Genomic DNA, 21,898 nt, shown 5'->3' on the forward strand with positions numbered 1-21,898 from the left:
CTTTCTAAAAAATAAATAAATAAAATCTTTTAAAAAAGTTATATACATTAATTACACATAAGTGAAACTATATATAAGACAAGGAACAAAATTTTATTTGCAAAAATAAAAATTGTTTTGCTTAAAACAAATTATGAATGATCTGTCCTTTTATTAACATAGTCCTTAATGGACCATTTAAACCAAAAATGTTTTAGAGTGTATTGCTACTATTTTTATCCACATGTAAATTTTTCATTTTCAGTGGTCAAGGATACACAGAAACTATCAAAATTCAATGAAAAGTAAGAGCCAAACCACACCATAAAAAATATAAAATTACTATTTCAGATCACATGCAGCCCTTTTACATGAAAATGTAATTCTGGGAATGCTGCAAAGCACAAGGCACATGCAACCATTCGGTCCTCTCTTTTCCTCCCTCCATTCAAACCCTCTCTCACATCGGCAAACATTACCCTTACTCACAGTGCCAGGTGGGCCTGGAGGGCCTGCTTCACCTTTGTCTCCCTACGAAAGAAAAAAATAGCTTTAGCATTTTTGGACTTTACTTCATTCTTTAACTATAAAGAGCATCTTCCAGAGAGCAGTTAAACTTTATTTTTGGGGGAAAAATAGACTGTGCCCACTGTACTAAAATTATTTCCCTCTTCTTAGTATCTCTCATTATAGTTACCTTAAAGCACTCTATAACAATTATAACAAAAGCAAATACATTTTATTTTGCTTGCATAAGTGTGACATATGAGAATAAAGACTTATACAAAACATAAATGGGAGGCTAATTAGTCCCATTATCAATGAGCTCACAATTTTTGTTATGTTTACTACATGGTCCCTCAGAGTTTTAACACACTCATTTGTGAACTGAATTAGTACACAGTGGTTTTCAATAAAATGAAAATGATATGAAAGCTTATGGTTTCCTAGTGTATTTTCTTTAAAAATAACTTTATTTGAAGTTTTTAGGTGTAAGAATGTCTGAATCTACACTGGAAATCATAATAAAGGTTACTTATGACTTTTTCTTTCCCCTTAAAATCTAGCATTACTTGAAAACATTGGTGGATAAATTCTGATCACATTGAGGCTTGATTTAACCCATATTAGATAAAAAACCCAAAGAAATGAATCCTTTTACATGTTCTTACATAAGTATCATAATACTTTTTAAAGTCTTAAGAGATGCCATTATTCCATAAGTGTACATTTTTTCCCTTTTAAACTAATGCATGAAATTTAGGTATTAAACCAAAATTGGGTGTTTCAGTTTTTCATAAATATGAGGAGAAATTTAGAAATATCTGTGAAGTTTAGAAAATAGTTAATATATTCTGAACATATTTACCTTTTAAATTCTAAAGGATTTTATTTTCTAAAAAAATGACAGTCTTAGTAAAAGATTTGAGTGTCCCTGACTTTGAGAAACAAACCTTGAAGTCCTCTCTCTAGCTTAGCACTCAGTGTTGGAGATAAATATTTCAAAATGATAGCCAACCCTTGAACAACACAGGGGTTAAGGGCACCAACCCCACACAGTCAAAAATACGTGTATAACTCTGACTCCCCGAAAACTTACCTAGTAACAGCCTACAGTTGAATGGAAGCCTTACCAATAACATAAATAGTTGATTAACAAATATTTTGTATGTGATATGTATTAAATACTATATTGTTATAATATAATCTAGAGAAAAGAAAATGCTATTAAGAAAATCAGCCCTGGCTGGCATAGCTCAGTGGATTGAGCTCGGGCTGAGAACCAAAGCATCGCAGGTTCAATTCCCAGTCAGGGTACATGCCTGGGTTGCAGGCCATGGCCCCTAGCAACCACACATTGATGTTTCTCTCTTTCTCTCTCTTTCTCCCTCCCTTCCCTCTCTAAAAATAAATAAATAAATAAACAAATAAATAAGAAAATCATAAAAAAGAGAAAATACTTTATACTTCTGTATGTATTTTAAGCAAAAAAAAAAATCCACTCATAAGTCCACCCATGCATTTCAAACCCAAGCTGTTCAAAGATCAACTGTATTTCTTATTTTAGTAGAAACATATAATACCTAATCTCATGATTAAAAGAAAACAATAAAACAATGAGTTTTTTCTGTCTATCAAATTGACAAGTATTTTTTCAAGTTTGATAACCAGCAGTTGCCAAATGAAAGGGTGCTGAGCTGACAAAAGTGCTTTTCTGGGAGCAATCTGGGGTACATGGCAAAAGGTTCCAAAAAAGAGTATAAAAGTTCACCCCAACATTACATTTTTAGGAACTTATAACAGGGATTGATCAGATAAGTGAACAAAAATACTAGCAATCATAAAAATGTGGAAGTGGCCTAAATACCACGTAGTAAAAGGCATGGAGATTAAAAGTGTTCAAGTATGACTAGATTTATGGACATGGAAATACATCCACATTATATCATTAAGCAAAAGGGCAGGATGTATGATGCAATATCATTTTTTTCAAAGGACATGTACATGTATGCACATAGGAAAATTGTTAACTCTGGGTAAGAGAAAAATCAGATAAGCTTTCTTTCTTCACAATATCCTCCTGCATTTTCTGGTGGTTAATAATCAAGAAAAAACTAACCTACTACCAAAAACAGACTTAAAAATTTGAACAAAACATTTCATTAAAAAAAAATGTATGCACACAAAGGACTTCTGGCCAAGATGGAGGCATAGGTAGATGCACTCTACCTCCTCACACAACCAAAAGACAGACAACAACAAATTTAAAAACAAAAAACAACCAAACTGTATGGAAGTCCGACAACCAAGGAGTTAAAGAAGAAACTTTCATCCAGACTGGTAGGAGGGACAGAGATGGGCAGCTGGGGCAGATGGAGAGGGGCAGCTAGAGCAGAGAGGACTAAGAGCAAGGCAGCGGCTAGCAAACTGGGCGAGGCAGCAGCTGGTGGACCAGGCAGTCTCACATTAACATGCAGATAAACTGGGAGCAACAACTGAGGAGCAAGACAGACCACACAACCCAGAGTTCCAGCGTGGGGAAATAAAGCCTTAAAAGCTCTCATTAAAAAAACCTGCAGGGGTTGCAGTGGCGGGAAAAACTCCCAGCCTCACAAGAGAGTTCATTGGAGAGATCCACAGGGTCCTAGAACGTATACAAACCCACTCACCTGGGAATCAGCACCAGAAGGGTACAATTTGCTTGTGGGTAGTAGGGGAAGTGACTAAAAGCTTGGCGGAGAGCCCAGCAACAGCATTATTCCCTCTCAGACCCCTCCCCACATGGTGTTACATCACCATAATATAGCAGCAATTTGGGTTGCCCTGCCCTGGCAAATACCGAGGGCTCCACACCTTACTACATAATGGAAAAAGCAGAGACAAAAAAAAAAAAAAACAAAAAAAACCCAGCCCAAGTAAAAGAACAGATTGAATCTCCAGAAAAAATACAACTAACCTATGAACAGATAGCCAACCTATCAGATGCACAATTCAAAACTCTGGTAACCAGGATGCTCACAGAAATGGCTGAGTATGGTCACAAAATAGAGGAAAGAGTGAAGGCTATGAAAAGTGAATTGAAGAAAAATGTACAGGGAACCAACAGTGATGGGAGGGAAACTGGGACTCAAATTATGGTTTGGAGCAGAAGAAAGAAAGAAACATTCAACCAGAACAGAATGAAGAAACAAGAATTCAAAAATATGAGGAGAGGCTTAGGAACCTCCAGGACAACTTTAAATGTTCCACTATCCAAATCATAGGGGTGCCAGAAGGAGAAGAGGAAGAGCAAGAAATGGAAAACTTATTTGAACAAATAATGAAAGAACAAATAACTTCCCCAATCTGGTGAAGGAAACAGACTTCTAGAAAGTCCAGAAAGTTCAGAGAGCCCCCAAGAAGTTGTACCCAAGGAAACACACACCAAGACACATCATAATTACATTACCCAAGATGAAAGATAAGGAAAGAATCTTAAAAGCAGCAAGATAAAGAAGACAGTTATGTACAAAGGAGTTCCCATAAGACTATCAGCTGATTTCTCAAAAGAAACCTTACAGGCAACAAGGGGCAGGAAAGAAGTATTCAAAGTCATGAAAGGCAAGGCCCTACAACCTAGATTACTCTATCCTGCAAAGCTATCATTTAGAATGGAAGGGCAGATAAAGTGCTTCCCAGATGAGGTCAAGTTAAAGGAGTTCATCAAGCCCTTATGATATGAAATGTTAAAACTTATCTAAGGAAAAGAAGAACAAAAACTATGAACAGTAAAATGAGAACAAACTCACAACTATCAACAACCGAACCAAAAACAAACAAACAAGCAAACAACTAGAATAGGAACAGATTCACAGAAATGGAGATCACATGGAAGATTATCAGCAAGTGGTGGAAGCGGGGAGGAATGAGGAAAAGGTACAGGGAATAAGAAGCATAAATAGTGAGTACAAAATATACAGGGGGAGGTTAAGAATAGTATAGGAAATGGAGGAGCCAAAGAACGTATATGCACAACCCATGGACATGAACTAAGGGGAAAGAATGAGGGTGATAGGGGGTGTGCAGGGCAGAGGGGAATAAAGGGGGGGGGCAGATAATTGGGACAACTATAATAGCATAATCAATAAAATATATTTTTTAAAAAGAGAATAAAAAATTCATGCACACAAATAAAACCACTAAGTTAAGTTGTGTTTTTGCTCATGTGGAATATAAACAGTTGTAATTTCTGGGAACCTTTAGTGCTTTATTCTAGTAAAACCTTCTGAGTTGACCTACAAAATGAAGGAAAAACCCACAATAGCACCACCATTTACCTTTAAACCCTCTCGGCCCGGGAGTCCTGGAAACCCCCTGTCGCCAGGGAACCCCTAGAAGGAAGCAGACGCAACAACCACCGTAAGCTAGTGAAGGCAACAGTTTGCTTTTTAAAAAAGCACAGAAAAATACTTACTAGACCCCCTGTTTCTCCTCTTTCACCATCTTTTCCAGGTTTTCCCTATACAATAAAGATTTAACCATTAGTATTTCATAGTTAATCATACTTTAATTCCAAGGCTCTGATTCAAATACAAGTTCATCTGTCATCTTTCATAGGAAACATCTATGTAAATAGAAGAGGACTTTTCAATTTTTAAAAAATGGAGCCTGATTAGTTCCAAATCTTCTAAGGTGCAAACACCAGATAACTGATTTTCGTGGAGGTTTTCCTGCATTATTGCAGGGGAGAAAGTGAAAATGCTCAGGCTATGGAAGCTGGTGGGTCTCCCTTCACAGGATTCAGGGGTGACAAGTGTCTGAGCATCTGCTCCAGGAAGTGCATCTGCGATCTGGGCGGAGGTCCAAGCTGGCCTAGGAAGGAGGCAGCATAGGGCACCAAGGGCTCTGAGCAAGTGGACAGTGGTGGTCAGTGAGAAACCAGCAGGCGGGCAGCTCTTCAAAGAGCACCCCACCCTGGCCAGGCTATCCTGGAGTTTGTGAATAACAAAGGGCCTCACCTCCTGGGAATTTTCTCAAATGGTGACAGCTCTCCTCATTTCTACTCCTACGGGCTTCAGAAAAGCCCTTCAGGAGAAGAAGAAGAAAAACCAGAAAACCCCTACCAGTCTCCCATTCTTCTGTGTCCCTGAACCTGTGATGCCAGGAATGAAAGGAAGACAATTTTACAATAATGAATAAAAGGACTTTTAAAAGCACTTACTCTAGGTCCTGGTTTTCCAGGTTCACCTTTCTGTCCAATCCCTGGCTCTCCCTTAAAAAAAATGAGAGAAAGAGTTAGATTCATTTGTATATTTAAGTAAATTATTAAATTAAGTAAATATTACACTCAAGGCAAAATAACCTTGTAACTTAAATCCAATACATTATGGTCTTTCACACAAAATAATAATGATAAACAAGAATATAGTACTTACCTGATCTCCGGGTTCACCTTTATCACCCTAAAAAAATTTTAGAGAAAGAGACAGAGATATCAGTACTAACAGCTATATCACTTTTATATATGACACTGAACAGGTAAAAGGAAAGAAGAACATTTTTCTGATACAGTAACAAAGTAATTCACACTCGTCTCCAACATTTAAGTCCTCCCACTGACTGGGTTACGAATTTAAGGGTGATGATCACAGCAACTGTAACGTACTTCTACCCTCAGTGGTTCTCCCTTCTGCTGATCCAGCCCAACTTTAACCAGGGTGCATTTCAGAATCCCTCACTTAGGTGAGTCAGCCTCAAACCAGTTTTGCTCCTACCCAGTACCAGCTGCCTCTGCTGTCAGATGCTCATATTTTATATGATGGATAGTCCATAAATTTTGATGTGGTTTCTCTTTATCCCCTGGAATTTGTCCAAAATTTGCAAGGCAGCATTCAGTGGACAAAGACGTTTCGTACCTTCTCTCCTTTAGTGGCATAGTCTCCTTTTTCTTTAACTTGAGCTTGACCTGGCACTCCTGGAGGTCCACTGACCCCTTGATCACCCTGTTGATTCAAAAGTTAGGAACTAGTTAGGCAGAAAATAATTATTGAGAGAAGAAAATGCAGAGGGGGGCCTAAAATAAAACATCTATTTTGAAAGTGTTGTGCTCTTTTCTCATCTATCCTTCCCTCGTTTCACTAGGAAGATGGCACAATTAGTATATAAAGCCAGAAGGAGACTTTCCTGTCTCAGGAGTCAGGACAGCCAGTGTCTCAAGTAATAACAATGGAACCTGATCATTTATAGGACACATCTGTGAATGCATGTATATACAGACCATGCATACACATCCAAAAATGTGTGTACATACTAGGGCACATATATACAATCACATGCATATATTCTGTCCAGTTGCATTTTGACAGCCTGGAAGAGACACACGCTGCCTAACAGAGCCTATCTTTGGGTAAACCAACAATACAAGAACCATCCAGAACTGTCCTCCTCAGGCATCCTAACTGCTGGATACAGCTGGAAGTACAATGAGTCCCAGTTGCAGCACAAAGAGTAAGGTCCAAAAAATTCAACCGCATGAATTGCAGGGTGACTTTTGTGAGGTTTATGAAAAGACTGGGCCAAAATTTAGGGTGGAAAGAAAGCAGAGGCCCAGCTATTCAATCCACACCTGCCCAGGCCCTGGTTGACTTGGAGTTTTCTAGTGGGCATTATCCTCAATGGCTTCACCATGCCCAAAAAGAACTTTGGCCTCAGGGCAGGTGCTGCTGTAATTGGAAGAATCCCTACTGGGCTTGAGCCCATTTCACTGGTATGATTCAGGGGAATGCTGAAGAGACCACCAGACGATCGAGGACGCACTGCTGGTCTCCCTCCTTCGCAAGAGGAGGTTGCCTGGTTCAGTCTGTCCTCCCTGTCTCTGTGGCTCATTTCCTTCTAATTTTGACATGATGACCTCTGCCTTGGTGGTCAAGTTCTAAATTGGATTCTTTTATAACAAAGTCTAGGTCTGGTTTTCTCACTGCCTGAGAACATTTTGATTGAACTGTATACACAGAAAAATGGTACTAATGGCCTCAATTGTTTCTCTGCTGGTCAGATCACACACAGAGCACTTCAGTGAATTTTAGCTTTGCATTTAAAAAAAACACTAACAAACTCAAGAATGTGCAGAGAAGAGTAACTATGGTATAAGGGCCCAGCATAGGGGCAGAAACTCTATCATGTGTAGAACCATGATTTTATCTTATTTAAAAGAAAATATATATATATATATATAGAGAGAGAGAGAGAGAGATTTTAATTATTTATTTTTAGAGAAGGGAAGGGAGGGAGAAAGGCAGGAAGAGAAACATCAATGTGTGGTTGCATCTCGCATGCCCCGCACTGGGGACCTGGCCCACAACCCAGGCATGTTGCCCTGTCTAGTGTGGAACTGAACCAGTAATCCTTTGGTTCACAGGCTAGTACGCAATCTACTGAACCACACCAGCAGGGCAATTTTTCTAAATATATTTTATTGATGATGCTATTACACTTCTCCCACATTTTTTCTCCCCTTTACTCCCCTCTGCCATGCACCCCTCACCTTCTCTCCAGCACTCCCCCACCCCCACCCCAGCTTAGTTCATGTCCATGGATCGTACATATATGTTCTTTGCTTCTCCATTTTCTATACTATTCTTAACCTCCCCCTGTCTATTTTGTGCCTACCAATTATGCTTCCTATTCTCTGTACCTTTTTCCCCATTCTCCTCCAACCCCTTCCCCATTGATAACCCTCCATGTGATCTCAATTTTGGTGATTCTGTTCCCGTTCTAGTTATTTGCTTAGTTTGTTTTTGTTTTTGTTTTCGTTCAGTTCTTGATAATTGTCAGTTTGTTGTCATTTTACTATTCATAGTTTTGATGTTCTTCCTCTTAGATAAGTCCCTTTAACATTTCATATAATAAGGGCTGTGTGATGATGAACTCCTTTAACTTGACCTCATCTGGGAAGCACTTTATCTGCCCTTCCATTCTAAATGAAAGCTTTGCTGGATAGAGTAATCTAGGTTGTAGGGCCTTGCTTTTCATGACTTGGAATACTTCTTTCCTGCCCCTTGTTGCCTATAAGGTTTCTTTTGAGAAATCAGCTGATGGTCTTATGGGAACTCCTTTGTACGTAACTGTCTTCTTTTCTCTTGCTGCTTTTAGATTCTCTCCTTATCTTTCATCTTGAGTAATGTAATTATGATGTGTCTTGGTGTGTGTGTCCTTGGATCCAACTTCTTTGGGACTCTGAGCTTCCTGGACTTGCACGTCTATTCCTTCCCCAGATTGGAGAACTTTTCCTTCATAATCTATTCAAATAAGTTTTTTATTTCTTTCTCTTCCTCTTCTTCTTCTGACACCCCTATGATTCAGATGTTGGAATTTGTAAAGTTGTCCCACAGGTTCCTAAGCCTCTTCAATTTTTTTGAATTCTTGTTTCTTCATCCTGCTCTGCTTGAATGTTTCTTTCTTTCTTCTGCTCTAAACCATTGATTTGAGTCCTGGTTTTCTTCCCTTCATTGTTGGTTCCCTATATATTTTTCCTTATTTCACTTTGTGCAGCCTTCAGTTCTTCCTCTATTTTGTGACCAAACTCATCATTTCTGTGAGCATCCTGGTTACCAGAGTTTTGAATTGTGCATCTGATAGGTTGGCTGTCTCTTGTTCTCTTTGTTCTTCTTCTCATGCTTTGATACATTCTTTCATTTGGGCCATATTTCTTTGCATCGGCACACCTGTTATGTTGTAAGGAGTGGAGCCTTAGATATTCATCAGGTGGGGCAACCTACGTTACTGTGTTGTGGCATTGTATGCAGGGGAGTCAGAGAGGGAACAATGCTGCTTGCTTGGCTCTCGCCTCACTTTCCGTCACTTCCCATACTTCCCTCAAGTGGACTGTGCCTTCTCAGGTGCTGATTCCCAGGTGGGTGGGATTGTATACATTCTGGGATCCTGTGGGCTCCTCCAATAGACTCTTTTGTGAGACTGGGAGTTTCTCCTGCCACCACAACCCCCACAGATTTTTTCAGTCAAAGGTTTTGAAGCTTTAGTTTGCCATGCTGGGACCCTGAGTTGCATGGTCTGTCCCACTCCCCAGTTATTCCTCCTGACTCATCTGCATGTGAATGTGGGACATCCCAGTCCAACAGCCACCACCTCACCTGCCCTGATCCAATAGCCATAGCCTTGTTGCGCATCCTCGCCTCCCCAGCTTCCTGTACCGCCCCTCCTACCAGTCTGAATGAATGTTTCTTCTTTAACTCCTTGTTTGTCAGACTTCCATACAGTTCAATTTTCTGGCAATTCTGGATATTTTTTTGTTTTTAAATTGTTATTTAAAAGTGTTATCCTTCTTTTAGTTGTGCAAGGAGGCAAAGTGTATCTACCTATGCCTCTATCTTGGCTGGAAGCCCAGAACTACAATTTTAAGCATGAAAACATAACCAAAGCAATGTGTACTCACCTTGTCACCTTTTGGTCCTTGAAAACTTAAGCCCATTTGCCCCTGTTGAGTGAAAATTAGGCTTCCGTTATTAGAGTTGTCTACTTTGCTCAAAGTCATCTAACAGATATCACAGAAAATGTAATAAAATAGAAGATTTAAGGCAACAGCTTCATCCCACAACCACCTTAAATTTTCAAGAAAGTTGTGATCACGTATTTAGTGTGTATAAAAAAGTCTTTTAAAGTACTATTGAAAAAGAAGTCTAAAAAACCTTTTTTTAATTTAAGGGTTTTAAACTCTTGCTTTAAAAACATTAAGGGAAAAGTAATGACTAAGGAGTTGGGAGGTAGAAAAAAAGATCAATGAATGGACAGATCAATTGATTGGCCAGTTGAGAAGTTAGACAGATGGATGAATAGATGAATAGGTGTATAGACAGATTTTAAATGTAGAGATAAAGAAGTTACAGCTTTCCAAAAGTTTGTTTTCATTTTTTATTTTAATTTTTATTTCTCCATTACCATTTATCTCCACTATACCCTTTTCTACCTCCAGTGATTCAAGTTTTTAACAGAGCCTTCAAGAATGAGGTACAGCAATTTCATGATAGTCTTATGCTAATACCAAAGAAAAACAAATGAAAAAATCTTTACCTTTTCACCTGGAGGTCCAGGAGGGCCTGGGGGACCCTATAAGAGAAAGCATTTTAAATTACAAGTCACAACACCGGTAAGCTTAATTGCTTCTTTGCACAGAAACTGTATTAAGATACTATGGTTAACATGATAATTTATTTGTTAATCATTTATTTTTTTTCCTGTGTTCTAGAACTGTAAAACTTTTAGGAAATCAGAAACGACTCCTGTATGATAATTAACAGGGATGCAAATACTTCGAAAACCTTTGGCATTGCCCTGTGGAATCCCCTAATCTAAGATCATGCTAGACTAACAGACAGTGGATGAAATCACTAGCCAAACTCCCCATGAGGCTAGAGTTTCCAGTGTGGAAATGACATTTGTCCAACTTGAATATAATTTTTTATCTTAAAAAGCTGAATGATTTCTTCAAGCAAGGAGACTGTGGTGAAGTAAAAAAACTTGTTTTTGCAACAAAATTTCAGAATGCTTTCTATAATCATTTAAACATTAAAAAAATAATCATTCTTTATATAACCATCTGTTACTAGTCATTTTTACACCTAAAAATGAGTTCATGTATATACAAGAACATATTTTAAAAGAGGTTACATTTGCAGGAATGGATACGAGGAGTTGCTGAATTTTACCCACCCTCAAAAAGAGTCAATTGAAAAGATAAGCCTGAAAATTGCAGGACTCTCAGGCAGGCTAGTGTAAGAATAACAAAGTCAAGTGCATTATTCATTCCTGGTAAATGTGGCACTCCACAATTAAGCCTTGTTAATATTAACTCTCTTGTGACCGCAAAAATATGTGTGTGCACAGATGATGTCCTTCTTATCCTGAGAGCTACCTGCTGTGAAGGAGGCCAGTGGCGGCACAGAGCCTCCTGAGATGTCACCCTGGGTGCTCAGTTTACAAAGTCTTTGCAGGGCAGTGTGGCTTCCCATGGCACCACCTGGTCTGTGTCCATAGCCCCCAATAGAATAGACTCTCTGGTTATGACTGTATTTCTACAAATCCACCCCCAGAGCTGAGCCTGCCTTGTCCATCTTGAACTCGGCCTCTTCAGGCCATAGATCACGAGCAACCACCCAGCTCCTCAAAATTAAGGTGTTGTCTGTTTTGAGGGGATGTCTTGGCATGCAGTACTATTATTATCCTGTTCACACAGCTCTGGGAATATGTGGACCGTTAGTGCCAGGCAAATATTTTCATAAGAAGGAAATTCATTCTCCCAATCCGAATTAAGGGAGATATAAAGTTTTTATTAAATTTTATTTACTTTCACACCTTAATATACTTGTTCTTTGAATGACTAACCTTGAAGAAATAGCCCCCCCACCCCAACTTACTGGTGGTCCAGTAAACCCTGGAGGGCCAATGGGACCCTGTAGTCCGGGCAATCCTGGTGTGCCCTAGAACGAATTGAGAAAGGAAAGAATTAAAATGCAAACGAGGAGGAGACTCAGCATGTGATTACGGTTGTTTAGCAAATGCTTACTGGTGTTCCTGGGTGTCCAGGAAATCCCCTTTCACCTTTCAACGGCACTCCAGGCAAAAAGCCGATTATTTCACCAGGATCCCCCTATGGGATGAAAAGTAAGATACAATCACAAATACTGATATTTATGCAAGGAAACTTAAAACCTATCAAATATTAGGCATGCATTACTGGTATGGAACTAGCCCAAGTCTGGGGTTTGGATACTCTCTAAGCTTGAAATATGTAAATGAGCCATCTCACCCATTCATGCTCTATCTTAATGACCGGCATTCAGTGCTGCACAGTCAGCTCGGCTGCAACCAGGACCGGATGTCTAGACAGCTGAGTGAAAGACTCTATGACACCTCCACGTGGCTGTCCCACACAGACAATGAGAAATACTAGACCAGGACCAGCCTCTGGTTGAAAGACTGTGTGATCACAGGCTGTTCTCACAAAACAAGAACTGTATTTCAAGAAAAGCATTTTGAGATGAGCATTTTTATAAAAGCAGGGTATGATGGTAAATTTCACGTGCTAACTTGGTTTGGCCACGGTACCCAGATATTTGCTTGAATATTAGTGTGGGTCTCTCTGTATAGCTATTTCTGTGATGACATTAACATTTAAGTCAGAAGGCTTTGGGTAAAGCAGAGTAGCCTCCATAAAGGGGGTGGGCCTCATCCAATCAGATGAAAGCTTTAGGACAAAAAAGGACGAACTCCCAAGAAAAAGAGAGAAGTCTGCCTACAACAGCCTTCAAATCGGACCTGCAACATCAGTTCTTCCCCGGGCCTCCAGCATGCCGCCCTGCCCTGCAAATTATGAACTTTCTCATTCTATTTATCTACCTGCCATTATGTATTTATGTGTGCGTGTACATCTATACACATATACATACACATGCACATACACACACATATTCTATTGGTTGTGTGCCCCTGCAGGACCCTGACTAAAGCAAGGGCTCTCCTGAGGACACTATGTCTTAGGTGTCCTTAAACACAGGGACACAGGAACACGCGACCTCATGCGGACACGTGGTTGTCTCGAGAGGAGCTGTTGAAACGCTGGAAGCACCCCTTTCACAGGGCTGCTCCCAGTGCCCAGACACCTCGCCCGCTGAACCATTAGCAAGCACAGGGAGCCCTCACTTCAAGGTCAGGTCAGTAAGAGCCACCAAAACCTGCCTGGGAAAGTCTTTAAAAGATTAATTTCTATAAAATTTGAGGAGTTCCTCAGGAGCTGAGTTCTCCTCTCTGCTCCCCAGTTCACAGTGATGAACGCTGGGGCAGCTGGCACGGGGCCGAGGTCCAGAATGGCCTCGCTGCCACTTTTATTCTCTGAGCAGGCACAGATGCAGAATCCGCAGCCGCTGTGAACGCCTCCTGGGTTCCTGGCTGGATGCCTAGGTGGTATCCTTGCCCTAATTAGCTAAGTACACAGAGATGAGCTTAGGAGGAAAGCGGCAAGGTCTGCTTTGGAAGTTGGCCAGTGGTGCCTATGGAACACCAGGCTGGGTGTGGGTGAGCCAGAATAACAGAGCCAAGAGAGGAGGAGAGAACCCAGGCCACGTGCCTGGGCGCAGGGTGCCCATGGGACACCCTGCTCTATGGGCAGGAAGGCAACAGCCCAGTGATTAGCAAGAATATATCTACCAGGCCTTTTTCTAGGCACCCCTAAGGGTAGATGAAGAAAGTCTCCTTGAATGACAGCAGGATGGAATTGGGTGCCGTGGCAGGGAGCGACTCAGGGCTTCTTCCCTCTGCATGCACAGAGGGCCCTAGGCCCCACCCTGACATACTGGGAAAATGAAGCTGAGAAGGGCCATAGACTGGCTTTGAACGAAGAGGCCTAACACCAAGGATCTAACCTCAGGCAACTGGGGATTTTCCTGCCGTAATTATGGAATTTATAAGAGTGACTGCAGATTATAGGCAACATGAAAAAAGGGTTATACTGAAGGTAAACCATATAGTTTAAGTATGATGCCAACTGGAGTCCTTTCCGGTGGCACTGTCTGTGCGCCCGTCCAATGGCTCTGAAAAAGTGGCATCACTGCAATGTCTATGCAGGTGATTTGTCTGAACTAGACTCGCATCTGTTAGATTTACCATCACACCATGCCTCCTGTCACTGTCTATTTCCTATAAAGAAACTTTACCCAGTGTCTAAACTTTAGATTCTAATATTTAAGTTGTGTATATGACTTATATACACTTTTAATGTAACAGAGTTTAGACAAATGTGTTAATAGGTAATCAGCCCACCAAAATGACTTAAAGTAAATTTCTTTTTACGGCATCTGTTTTAAACAGACTTCTATAATGAATCCAATAAAATAAAATAATGTACCTTAATTCCTGGTAACCCAGGTGGTCCCTGAAAAAGAAAAGGTTGTTATTAATTCTGTGTCTCTCAAAACATTATTAGGATTACAAGTGCAAAAAAGAGGAAAAGAAAGAAAAGGGAAAGAGAAGAGAAAAATTATAGCCAAAGAAAGAAACTCTGAGTTAAACAACCTCATACTCACAGGGTTTCCAGTGAATCCAGGCAGACCAGGAGGTCCCAGAGGCCCTCTTTCACCCTGCGGGGACAAGAGACAGTCATTCACAGGTGCCGGGCAAGGCAAATGGGACCCCATCAGTTGCCATGTCCTACCCATCAGGGATACCTCATTTGTTGGTTAATCTCATTTCCTAAAAATTTGTTTGTTACAATCTATGTTGCTGAATGCTACTTCACAAAAGAAGAGGTGTATTTGAGAATATAATTAATAGGGACAAGATTAATAATAGCATTTTCTTGTTTGATTTAATAATAGATCATAGGTAAGAGATACAGTGTTTAAAGCAATTTTAGGGTGAAGTTTTACAAAAAAAGAAAGGCACAATTATGTCATTCTTGAACATTAACTATAGGAAAACTGTATTTCCTAATCAAATGGAGAAAGCTTTAGGATGAGCAACTTCACACTTGCAGCACTAAAGCAGTGCTCAAGGAACAACTCTGCCTAACTTCTTGACACGCAGACCAGGTGAATGTGCACGAAGGGGGACGGGTCTCGCTTCCAAATGTACCTTTGTCCCATTGCATCCTGGGATACCTGGGGGACCGGGTGGGCCATCTTGTCCAGGAATACCCTGCAATTAATACAGTGAAAAAGTAGACAAAATAAAACATCACTTAGTATCATCACTCAAGTCAAATGGCTAAAAAAAAGCAGGTGCATTTATTTATTTATGTATGTATGTATGTATGTATGTATGTATTTATTCATTTATCTACCTATCCATCTATCTATTTATCTATTTACTTATTTATATTAATCCTCACCCAAGGATATGTTTATTGATTTTAGAGAGAGGGGAAATGACAGAGAGAGAGAAACATTGATGTGAGAATCATCAATTGGTTGTCTCCCACATGCGCCTGGATCAGAGATCAAAGCCTCAATGCAGCTATGTGCCCTGACTAGGAATTGAACTCGCAACCTTTAGGTGTACAGGATGACACTCCAACCAACTAAGCCAGGGCCAGGTGAATTTTATATACATACCGGAAGTCCAGGGTTTCCAGGGTAGCCCGATACTCCTGGCGGTCCCTGTAAGGATGGGAATGAAAATGTTTCCATGAGCACTGGGAACCTCTTTTCCTCCCACTGTGTTCACTAAGGGTGTCTGCCCTGATTGCTGGCATTCCCAACCTCACACTAAGCAGACTGCATTGTGCCAGGGAGGTGGCTGAGGGTCCAGCCCAGGGAAGCAGATCACCCAGGGTGGCAGATCACCCAGGGATTCAGAAGCAATTCCATATCTAAAGCTAACTACTAATTCCTTCTAAAATCAAGGCTGCCCATGCACAAGATATAACTCGGCACTCATTTCATTATTTGTAACTTCCAGGTGAAAATAAATAGAATTCACATTAAAATCTCAAAACAGAACAAAACAGTAGGGAAGAAGAATGCATGGGATAAATCAGCTTATTACAGGGGGCGGGAGGCAGTGAATCATATTATTTAAATTATTTTTAGTCGAAATCCAGGTCTTCTGCATCCCAGAGAGTTATAAGATTATTTCCTCTCTTTTCAGCCCCAAGCACAAATGTACACACAGACGCTGCTGCAGTCCCCGTATACCCTTTGCATTTCACAGTTTTCTACTTTCAAGGCTGCTGTCAAAGGTCTTCATTTTTGCATTTCCCAGGAATGGGAGTAGCAAAAAAAGTAAAGAGTGTGAAAAAGGAAAAGCAAGTTTCACTCTGGAAATACTATCACTTTTCACATTACAATGAAGACACGTTTCCATCACGCCCCTCCCCTAAATCCTACTATGTCTATGGAATCCTTGAGGAAGCACAAATGGGAGGACGCAGGACACAGCTCCTCATGCACAGCACCAGCTGCAAGCAGTGGAGGCCAAGACGATGAGCTGTGGCTCACTTTAAGTCCCTAGGCCCACCACCACGTGCACTGTCTTAGCCCTGAGGAGGACAGGGAGAGGGAAAGGGACCAAGAGAAAGAGGAAGGGAAAGAAGCCCCCTCAGGATTGTTTAAAGGGTATAGAGAGGCCTCACTGGAGAAGTGCTGCTATATCATATCCTGCCCACAGTCATTACCAGTTTAAGTGACAATTATACTCACCCTTGTCCCTTTTGTTCCTGGCAATCCTGGTTCTCCAGTGTCACCCTAGAACAAAACAGAAAAGCCGTCAGGACCACATTATAACAAGAATACAGGTCACCTCAAATCTACACCCTCACAGCCCCCATCACCTAATCAAGCTTACCTTTTGTCCAGGTGGTCCCTGCGGCCCCTCAGGGCCTTGCATTCCTGGAAATCCGATGACACCTTGTAACCCTGGGAGGCCTCTTTCACCCTGCAGAGGAGCAAGGAGCACGTCAGACAAAAGGCAGGTTGAAAGAAATCAAGGAAACAAATCAGCAATCAGCCTCTGTAAGCATCATCCAATACTGCAGGAGATGAGATTGCAGTGAGCGTCTGAAAACAGGTGCTGAGTGCATTCCTAGTTCACGTGGTTTTTCACTACGACTTTTAAAACTACTTGAGGATGGAAATGTGATGGCTGGCACAATGCTTCCTATGTACTATATTCTAAATGCTAAATAATCTGTTAGGCAAATAATGGATAGTTGGGAATTTCTTCTCACCGAATTGATCAAAATCATATTCAATTAGTAAAATCTTCTTGGTATCAGTAGACCCAGCACTGAGGTTTTGTGAGCAGACCATAAGTCATTTTTTTTCCTTTAGAAACCTTTAGGAGCTGTGTATGCAGAGCTTGTAGTGTGAGCTTCAGTCTGAAACTTTTCTGCACAATCAGCAGTGTGATGATGGGCTTTTCTAAGTGTCTTTAAAAAGTGGGATTTTTTTTTTTTGCAAAGGTTGGATCAAACTTGAATTATGGTCTCTGCTCTTGTGGAGCAAAAAGAAATAGGGAACATTATTTTTAAATAATTAACAACTTAATATTGACATTAATAATAATAATAATTATTATACACACATTTGGCTAAAATACATTCCAAAGGAAAAAAGAATGATCAGAAAGACTTCATGAGGTTCTGAGCCTTACTTTGGCCCTTGAAGAAGGAATGTAAAATAACTACGTGAAGAGGAGGGAGAAGGAAATGCAGGCTGGACATCCGCTGACAGTAATGAGGATGGACATCTAGGCCAAGTGAGCACAAGAAACCATCAAGAAATAAAACTGGGACAAGAACAGGGATGAACCTGGAGTTAACGTTTGATCCTAGAAATACAACTTCTTCTATTGGCATCAGCACTACTTGAGGAAGATTCATATCTAGATTGCCAATATAAATCACCCCTAATCATGATAAGAAATCAAGACATCCCATTTCCTTCCCAGTAGGAGGACTTTAACACAATCTTATAATACAAAGTGGACAGATTAAGTGACCATTGCTGGTTAGCTGATTTTTCAAAGCACAGGGCTCTTTGGAGAATCCAGGCAGGACTTCTTAGCACCCAGTACTTTTCTCACTGCTATATTAGTTCAAAGTAAAAAATAAACTGACAAGCTATACATTACGTAACATAAACTTTTATCCCCAAATAGCAAACTACCAGCAGTTCCTTAAAAGTTTTTCATGGTTGCAAATATGAAAGGAGACAGGGCAAGAACTTTCCAAGTTGTCCTGGTTCTGAATTTGGTGTGTAGTGTGTAGGTTTAATGAGAAGGGTAAGTGAGGAGCCCAGGAACAGTGTGTGAAAAAAACATGGAAGAGATTATTTCAAGCTCTAGAGGATATGATAAAATAGCAAACAGATTTAAAAAAATGAAGCCCTACAGTTTGGTACTCCCTTTGGACCATCAGCATCCACACAATCTACCAGAAAGAAGAGATGCTATTAATGCCAGAGCCCTCAGCACAGATTTGACATAATGCTGGCTCCTTCCCCCGAGGCCTATGACAGCTGGGAAAGAAAAACTGCCTGGGACCAAGACTTGATCAGATGTAACGCTGCTTTAAATATACTCATTATTCACCTAAAAGAATAACAATGAGATACAACTGCAGAAAATACTGATGACAGCAATATATGGCACCTTTTATCACATCAACCTCTTCCCTTGTATTCAGATGTGGGAAAACTCCACCCAGAATAGACTTGAACTGAACTGCGAACAGCTGCCTAAAAAAAAATTAATGAACATTGAATTGTGAATCCCCAAATAACCTAACAGGAGATAGGAAGGAAATGTGAAAGGCAACATAAGAGCTTTCTAATGCATTTGGTGGAGTATTTTTAGGACTTAGTTAATATTGGCAGTATCATTATGAGATCCAGCGCAGATAAGATTTTATAATTCTCATTTTAATCATGGAATGCATGGAGGCCAAGAGCCAGATTAGCTGATTTCTACAAGTTTCTCACTGAGTCAGCTCTAAAGCCACAAATAGAAATGAGGTCAGCCTGAACTAGAGTCCTTTTTTTTTTTTCTAGGTCACTAGAGCAAGCTGGTTCCCAGCAAAACATTAAACAATTCACCAACGTGAAGTTAGTTCCTTTTATGTCCATTTCACAGATAGGGCAATTGGGATTCGGATGCTTTAGCTGGCTTGTCACATGTCACCGGGTGACTCTTGCATGCTCCTGGGAACAGAATGCAACAATGTAAATTTCCAGTCTTTGCTTTCACCACAAGAACACATTCTTTCCCAAATGTCACCGAAATGCTTAAGCAATCCGTGTATCCCAAGAGTTTTGAAATTAAATAGCTGAAAAGGAAATGATGCCTTTATTGACATGGTTCTTGCCATCTCCCACATATTTTTTTAACTTTTTTAATCTTTTGTTCAGACATAAGTGCACATGAATAATCTAATGTCCTGTACGTTGTCAAGGTTACTGTGGGCACTGGAGCAGAGCAAACAGACAGGATAAGCATTCAAACAACTATTCAATTAGCTGCCAAATAGCATGTGCTCTATGTGGGCCAAATTATTCCTCTGAGCTTTTAGCAAATCTGCACTGGGGTTATAGGAAGAGCAAAGAGCTGGACAAGCGTGCAAAGGTGAATGGTGCCAGTAGTTTCTAAGCCAGACTTTACAGCTGTGATAAGCAATACTACAACTGTGAACACCCTTATGCTGGAGCTCAAGGCAGAAAGTGAACAGTTCAAACAGCTGAGTTATAGGACCCCTTAGTCATCTATTCCCCATGGTATCTGCTAAAGGCAAGGTCCAAAGGACATGGTGGCCACATAATTCATGCCCACAACCACTATAATCACAAGATTGAAAATTTTAAAAGGAGGAAAGCAAAGAGAAGCTTGTAAAATATTACATGGTTTTGATGCAACAGCATTTCATAGTTTTATTCTTGAACATCAGTGCAATGTATTGCACTAATTAAAAAAAAATGTCATATACCAACAACAGAAGAGATCGCCACCGTGTCCTCAAACAGTGAAATTCAGAATCTGAGGAGGAAGGACAAAATGCCATCATCTATAAAAATGAAAGAATACAGCCGTGGAGAATAATCTTGGCATCAAAATTAGCCGTTCTAAATTGGGCATGAAATAGAGTTTCATGCATGGAGAAACTTAAAAACTTTGCCTAGTATTTTATCTAAACCAAGGACATACTTTCAAAAAATCCATAAAATATGGGGAAAGACAGGTTCCGTTATAATAATCAATTATTTCCCTTGCTCTTAAAATGCTTATGGAAACCAGTTCATGATGGAAGTCAAATGAAAGATTATAACTGTCTTCCCATTTAAGGCAGAAATTCAAGTACAAAGAAGCGCCAAGGATGGCTGAAGTTGAAATACTATGAAGCCCCTGACATTGGAAGATGATATAAATACCAGCAATAAAAACTGAAGTTAACACAAAGTATATCTAGAATGAGCAGTCAACACAAATCCTACAATTGAAAGTCACGTCATGCCCGTTTCAGGGGTCAGCATGGGACCCTCGGGTGTTTAATTTTTCACATTTAAAACACGATGACCACCAGCCTTTACAATGACCCAATGCAGAAGCCAAAGTGTTGCTGGAGCGCCACCAGCATCAGTCACGAGACTGAGGTCAGGCGGAGACTGCGGTCAGGCGGAGACTGCAGGGGCAGAGCCGCGCAGTGTGCTGGGGCTCCTTCACTCGAAAGTGGAACAACCCCAACAGGCAATGTCGACCCAACAGACTTTGCTTGGTGGTCTTCCACCTCTTAGAAGCAAATACTTCAAAGGCAGGGCGATGTTTTGTTCATTCACAGCAGCAGGCACAAGCTTTGAGTTCAGTAAAAGTTGGTGGATGAATGATGGACCAACCAGTAGTATAACGTGATGCTTACCACAAAGCAGGACTCTACCTGTAGTAAAATATGGTTATGGGGCAGGGTGGGATCCCTGAGCTCCCTCCCCCAGTCTAAAGCCCCTTGGGTGCCATTCGAGCCCCACATTGTATGCGCCACTGGCCAAAGCAGCAGCAGGGCGGGAAGCCACGGTCAGGACGTGACACTGCATCAGCTGTTTCTTTCTGTCATCTGGGGCCTTGAGATTTCTATTTCCCAACAAGGCTGCAAATAATTGAGGGAATGAAAGTATTCACATTTGGAGCCAGAGCTCACCAGCCATTCAGTGATGAGGAAACAATTTCAAATGACAGGTCACAGTCAATGGGTGACAGCGGAACTCCGCCAAAAATTCCACAAGTCCAATTCCTTAAGCCCAGCCACAATCAGACATCTGCACGACCATTTCCTGAATACTAACACTGCTGGGAAAGTGGTGGGAAGGCTATGGTCAGTGTCACGGGGTCATGGAAAAACTCTACGATGAGGCCCCACTGGGAGCTCCATGCACGCCACGAAGCTTGACATTATGGCAGAAGTATTGCCATTGATGCAGAGGAGAGGAGGGGAGAGGAAATACACAACCAGAACTCCAAAAGGTCCAGTTCTCCACATGGGAAAACATGAATTCGGAATCTCCTTTGCACTATGAAATGTATAACAGGGTCCTTAGAAGAATGTGTATACGTTAATTTAAAGTACACTACATTTCTTTAATGAATTCGATATAATGCTGAGGACTGTTTCATGTAGACACTCTATAATTACTATTGTCTTTAGCATTTAACCTTTTAATATTAAAGCAGGAAAGAGTAACATAATCATGAACAAAAAAAAGCATGGCTACAAATCTTTATCTCCTTCCCCAAACTCTCATTTTCTTTCTCAGGGCCTGGTGACATTCACACGGAGACAGCCAATATTAGGAATCTTTACGCAGCGGCTCTCCATCATCAATGTGGGTATATGTTAAGAGCTTTAGCAAGTATATATGGGGGAGAACATTTAAGAGATTGTTCCTAAAAATAA

The 21,898-nt window shown here is 40.6% G+C and overlaps 1 protein-coding gene across 1 annotated transcript in view; it reads right to left on the reverse strand.

Moving 5' to 3' along the window:
• The window catches only part of COL4A1 (collagen type IV alpha 1 chain), a 156,116-nt gene that overhangs the window by 53,485 nt on the left and 80,733 nt on the right, over window positions 1–21,898 (reverse strand). Inside the window, exons 3-18 of the mRNA XM_045821227.1 lie at window positions 16,810–16,899; window positions 16,665–16,709; window positions 15,579–15,623; window positions 15,100–15,162; window positions 14,553–14,606; window positions 14,375–14,401; window positions 12,038–12,121; window positions 11,889–11,951; window positions 10,546–10,581; window positions 9,911–9,952; window positions 6,375–6,461; window positions 5,895–5,921; window positions 5,681–5,731; window positions 4,934–4,978; window positions 4,797–4,850; window positions 469–510 (exon numbers count right to left, since the gene is read on the reverse strand). Of these exons, the coding sequence (XP_045677183.1) occupies window positions 469–510; window positions 4,797–4,850; window positions 4,934–4,978; window positions 5,681–5,731; window positions 5,895–5,921; window positions 6,375–6,461; window positions 9,911–9,952; window positions 10,546–10,581; window positions 11,889–11,951; window positions 12,038–12,121; window positions 14,375–14,401; window positions 14,553–14,606; window positions 15,100–15,162; window positions 15,579–15,623; window positions 16,665–16,709; window positions 16,810–16,899 (855 nt within the window). The remainder of the gene's footprint in view (window positions 1–468; window positions 511–4,796; window positions 4,851–4,933; window positions 4,979–5,680; window positions 5,732–5,894; window positions 5,922–6,374; window positions 6,462–9,910; window positions 9,953–10,545; window positions 10,582–11,888; window positions 11,952–12,037; window positions 12,122–14,374; window positions 14,402–14,552; window positions 14,607–15,099; window positions 15,163–15,578; window positions 15,624–16,664; window positions 16,710–16,809; window positions 16,900–21,898) is intronic.

The sequence above is a fragment of the Phyllostomus hastatus genome, unplaced genomic scaffold, assembly GCF_019186645.2.
Source record: "Phyllostomus hastatus isolate PE091 unplaced genomic scaffold, TTU_PhHast_1.1 phas_scaffold_46, whole genome shotgun sequence".
Classification (NCBI taxonomy): Eukaryota; Metazoa; Chordata; class Mammalia; order Chiroptera; family Phyllostomidae; genus Phyllostomus; species Phyllostomus hastatus.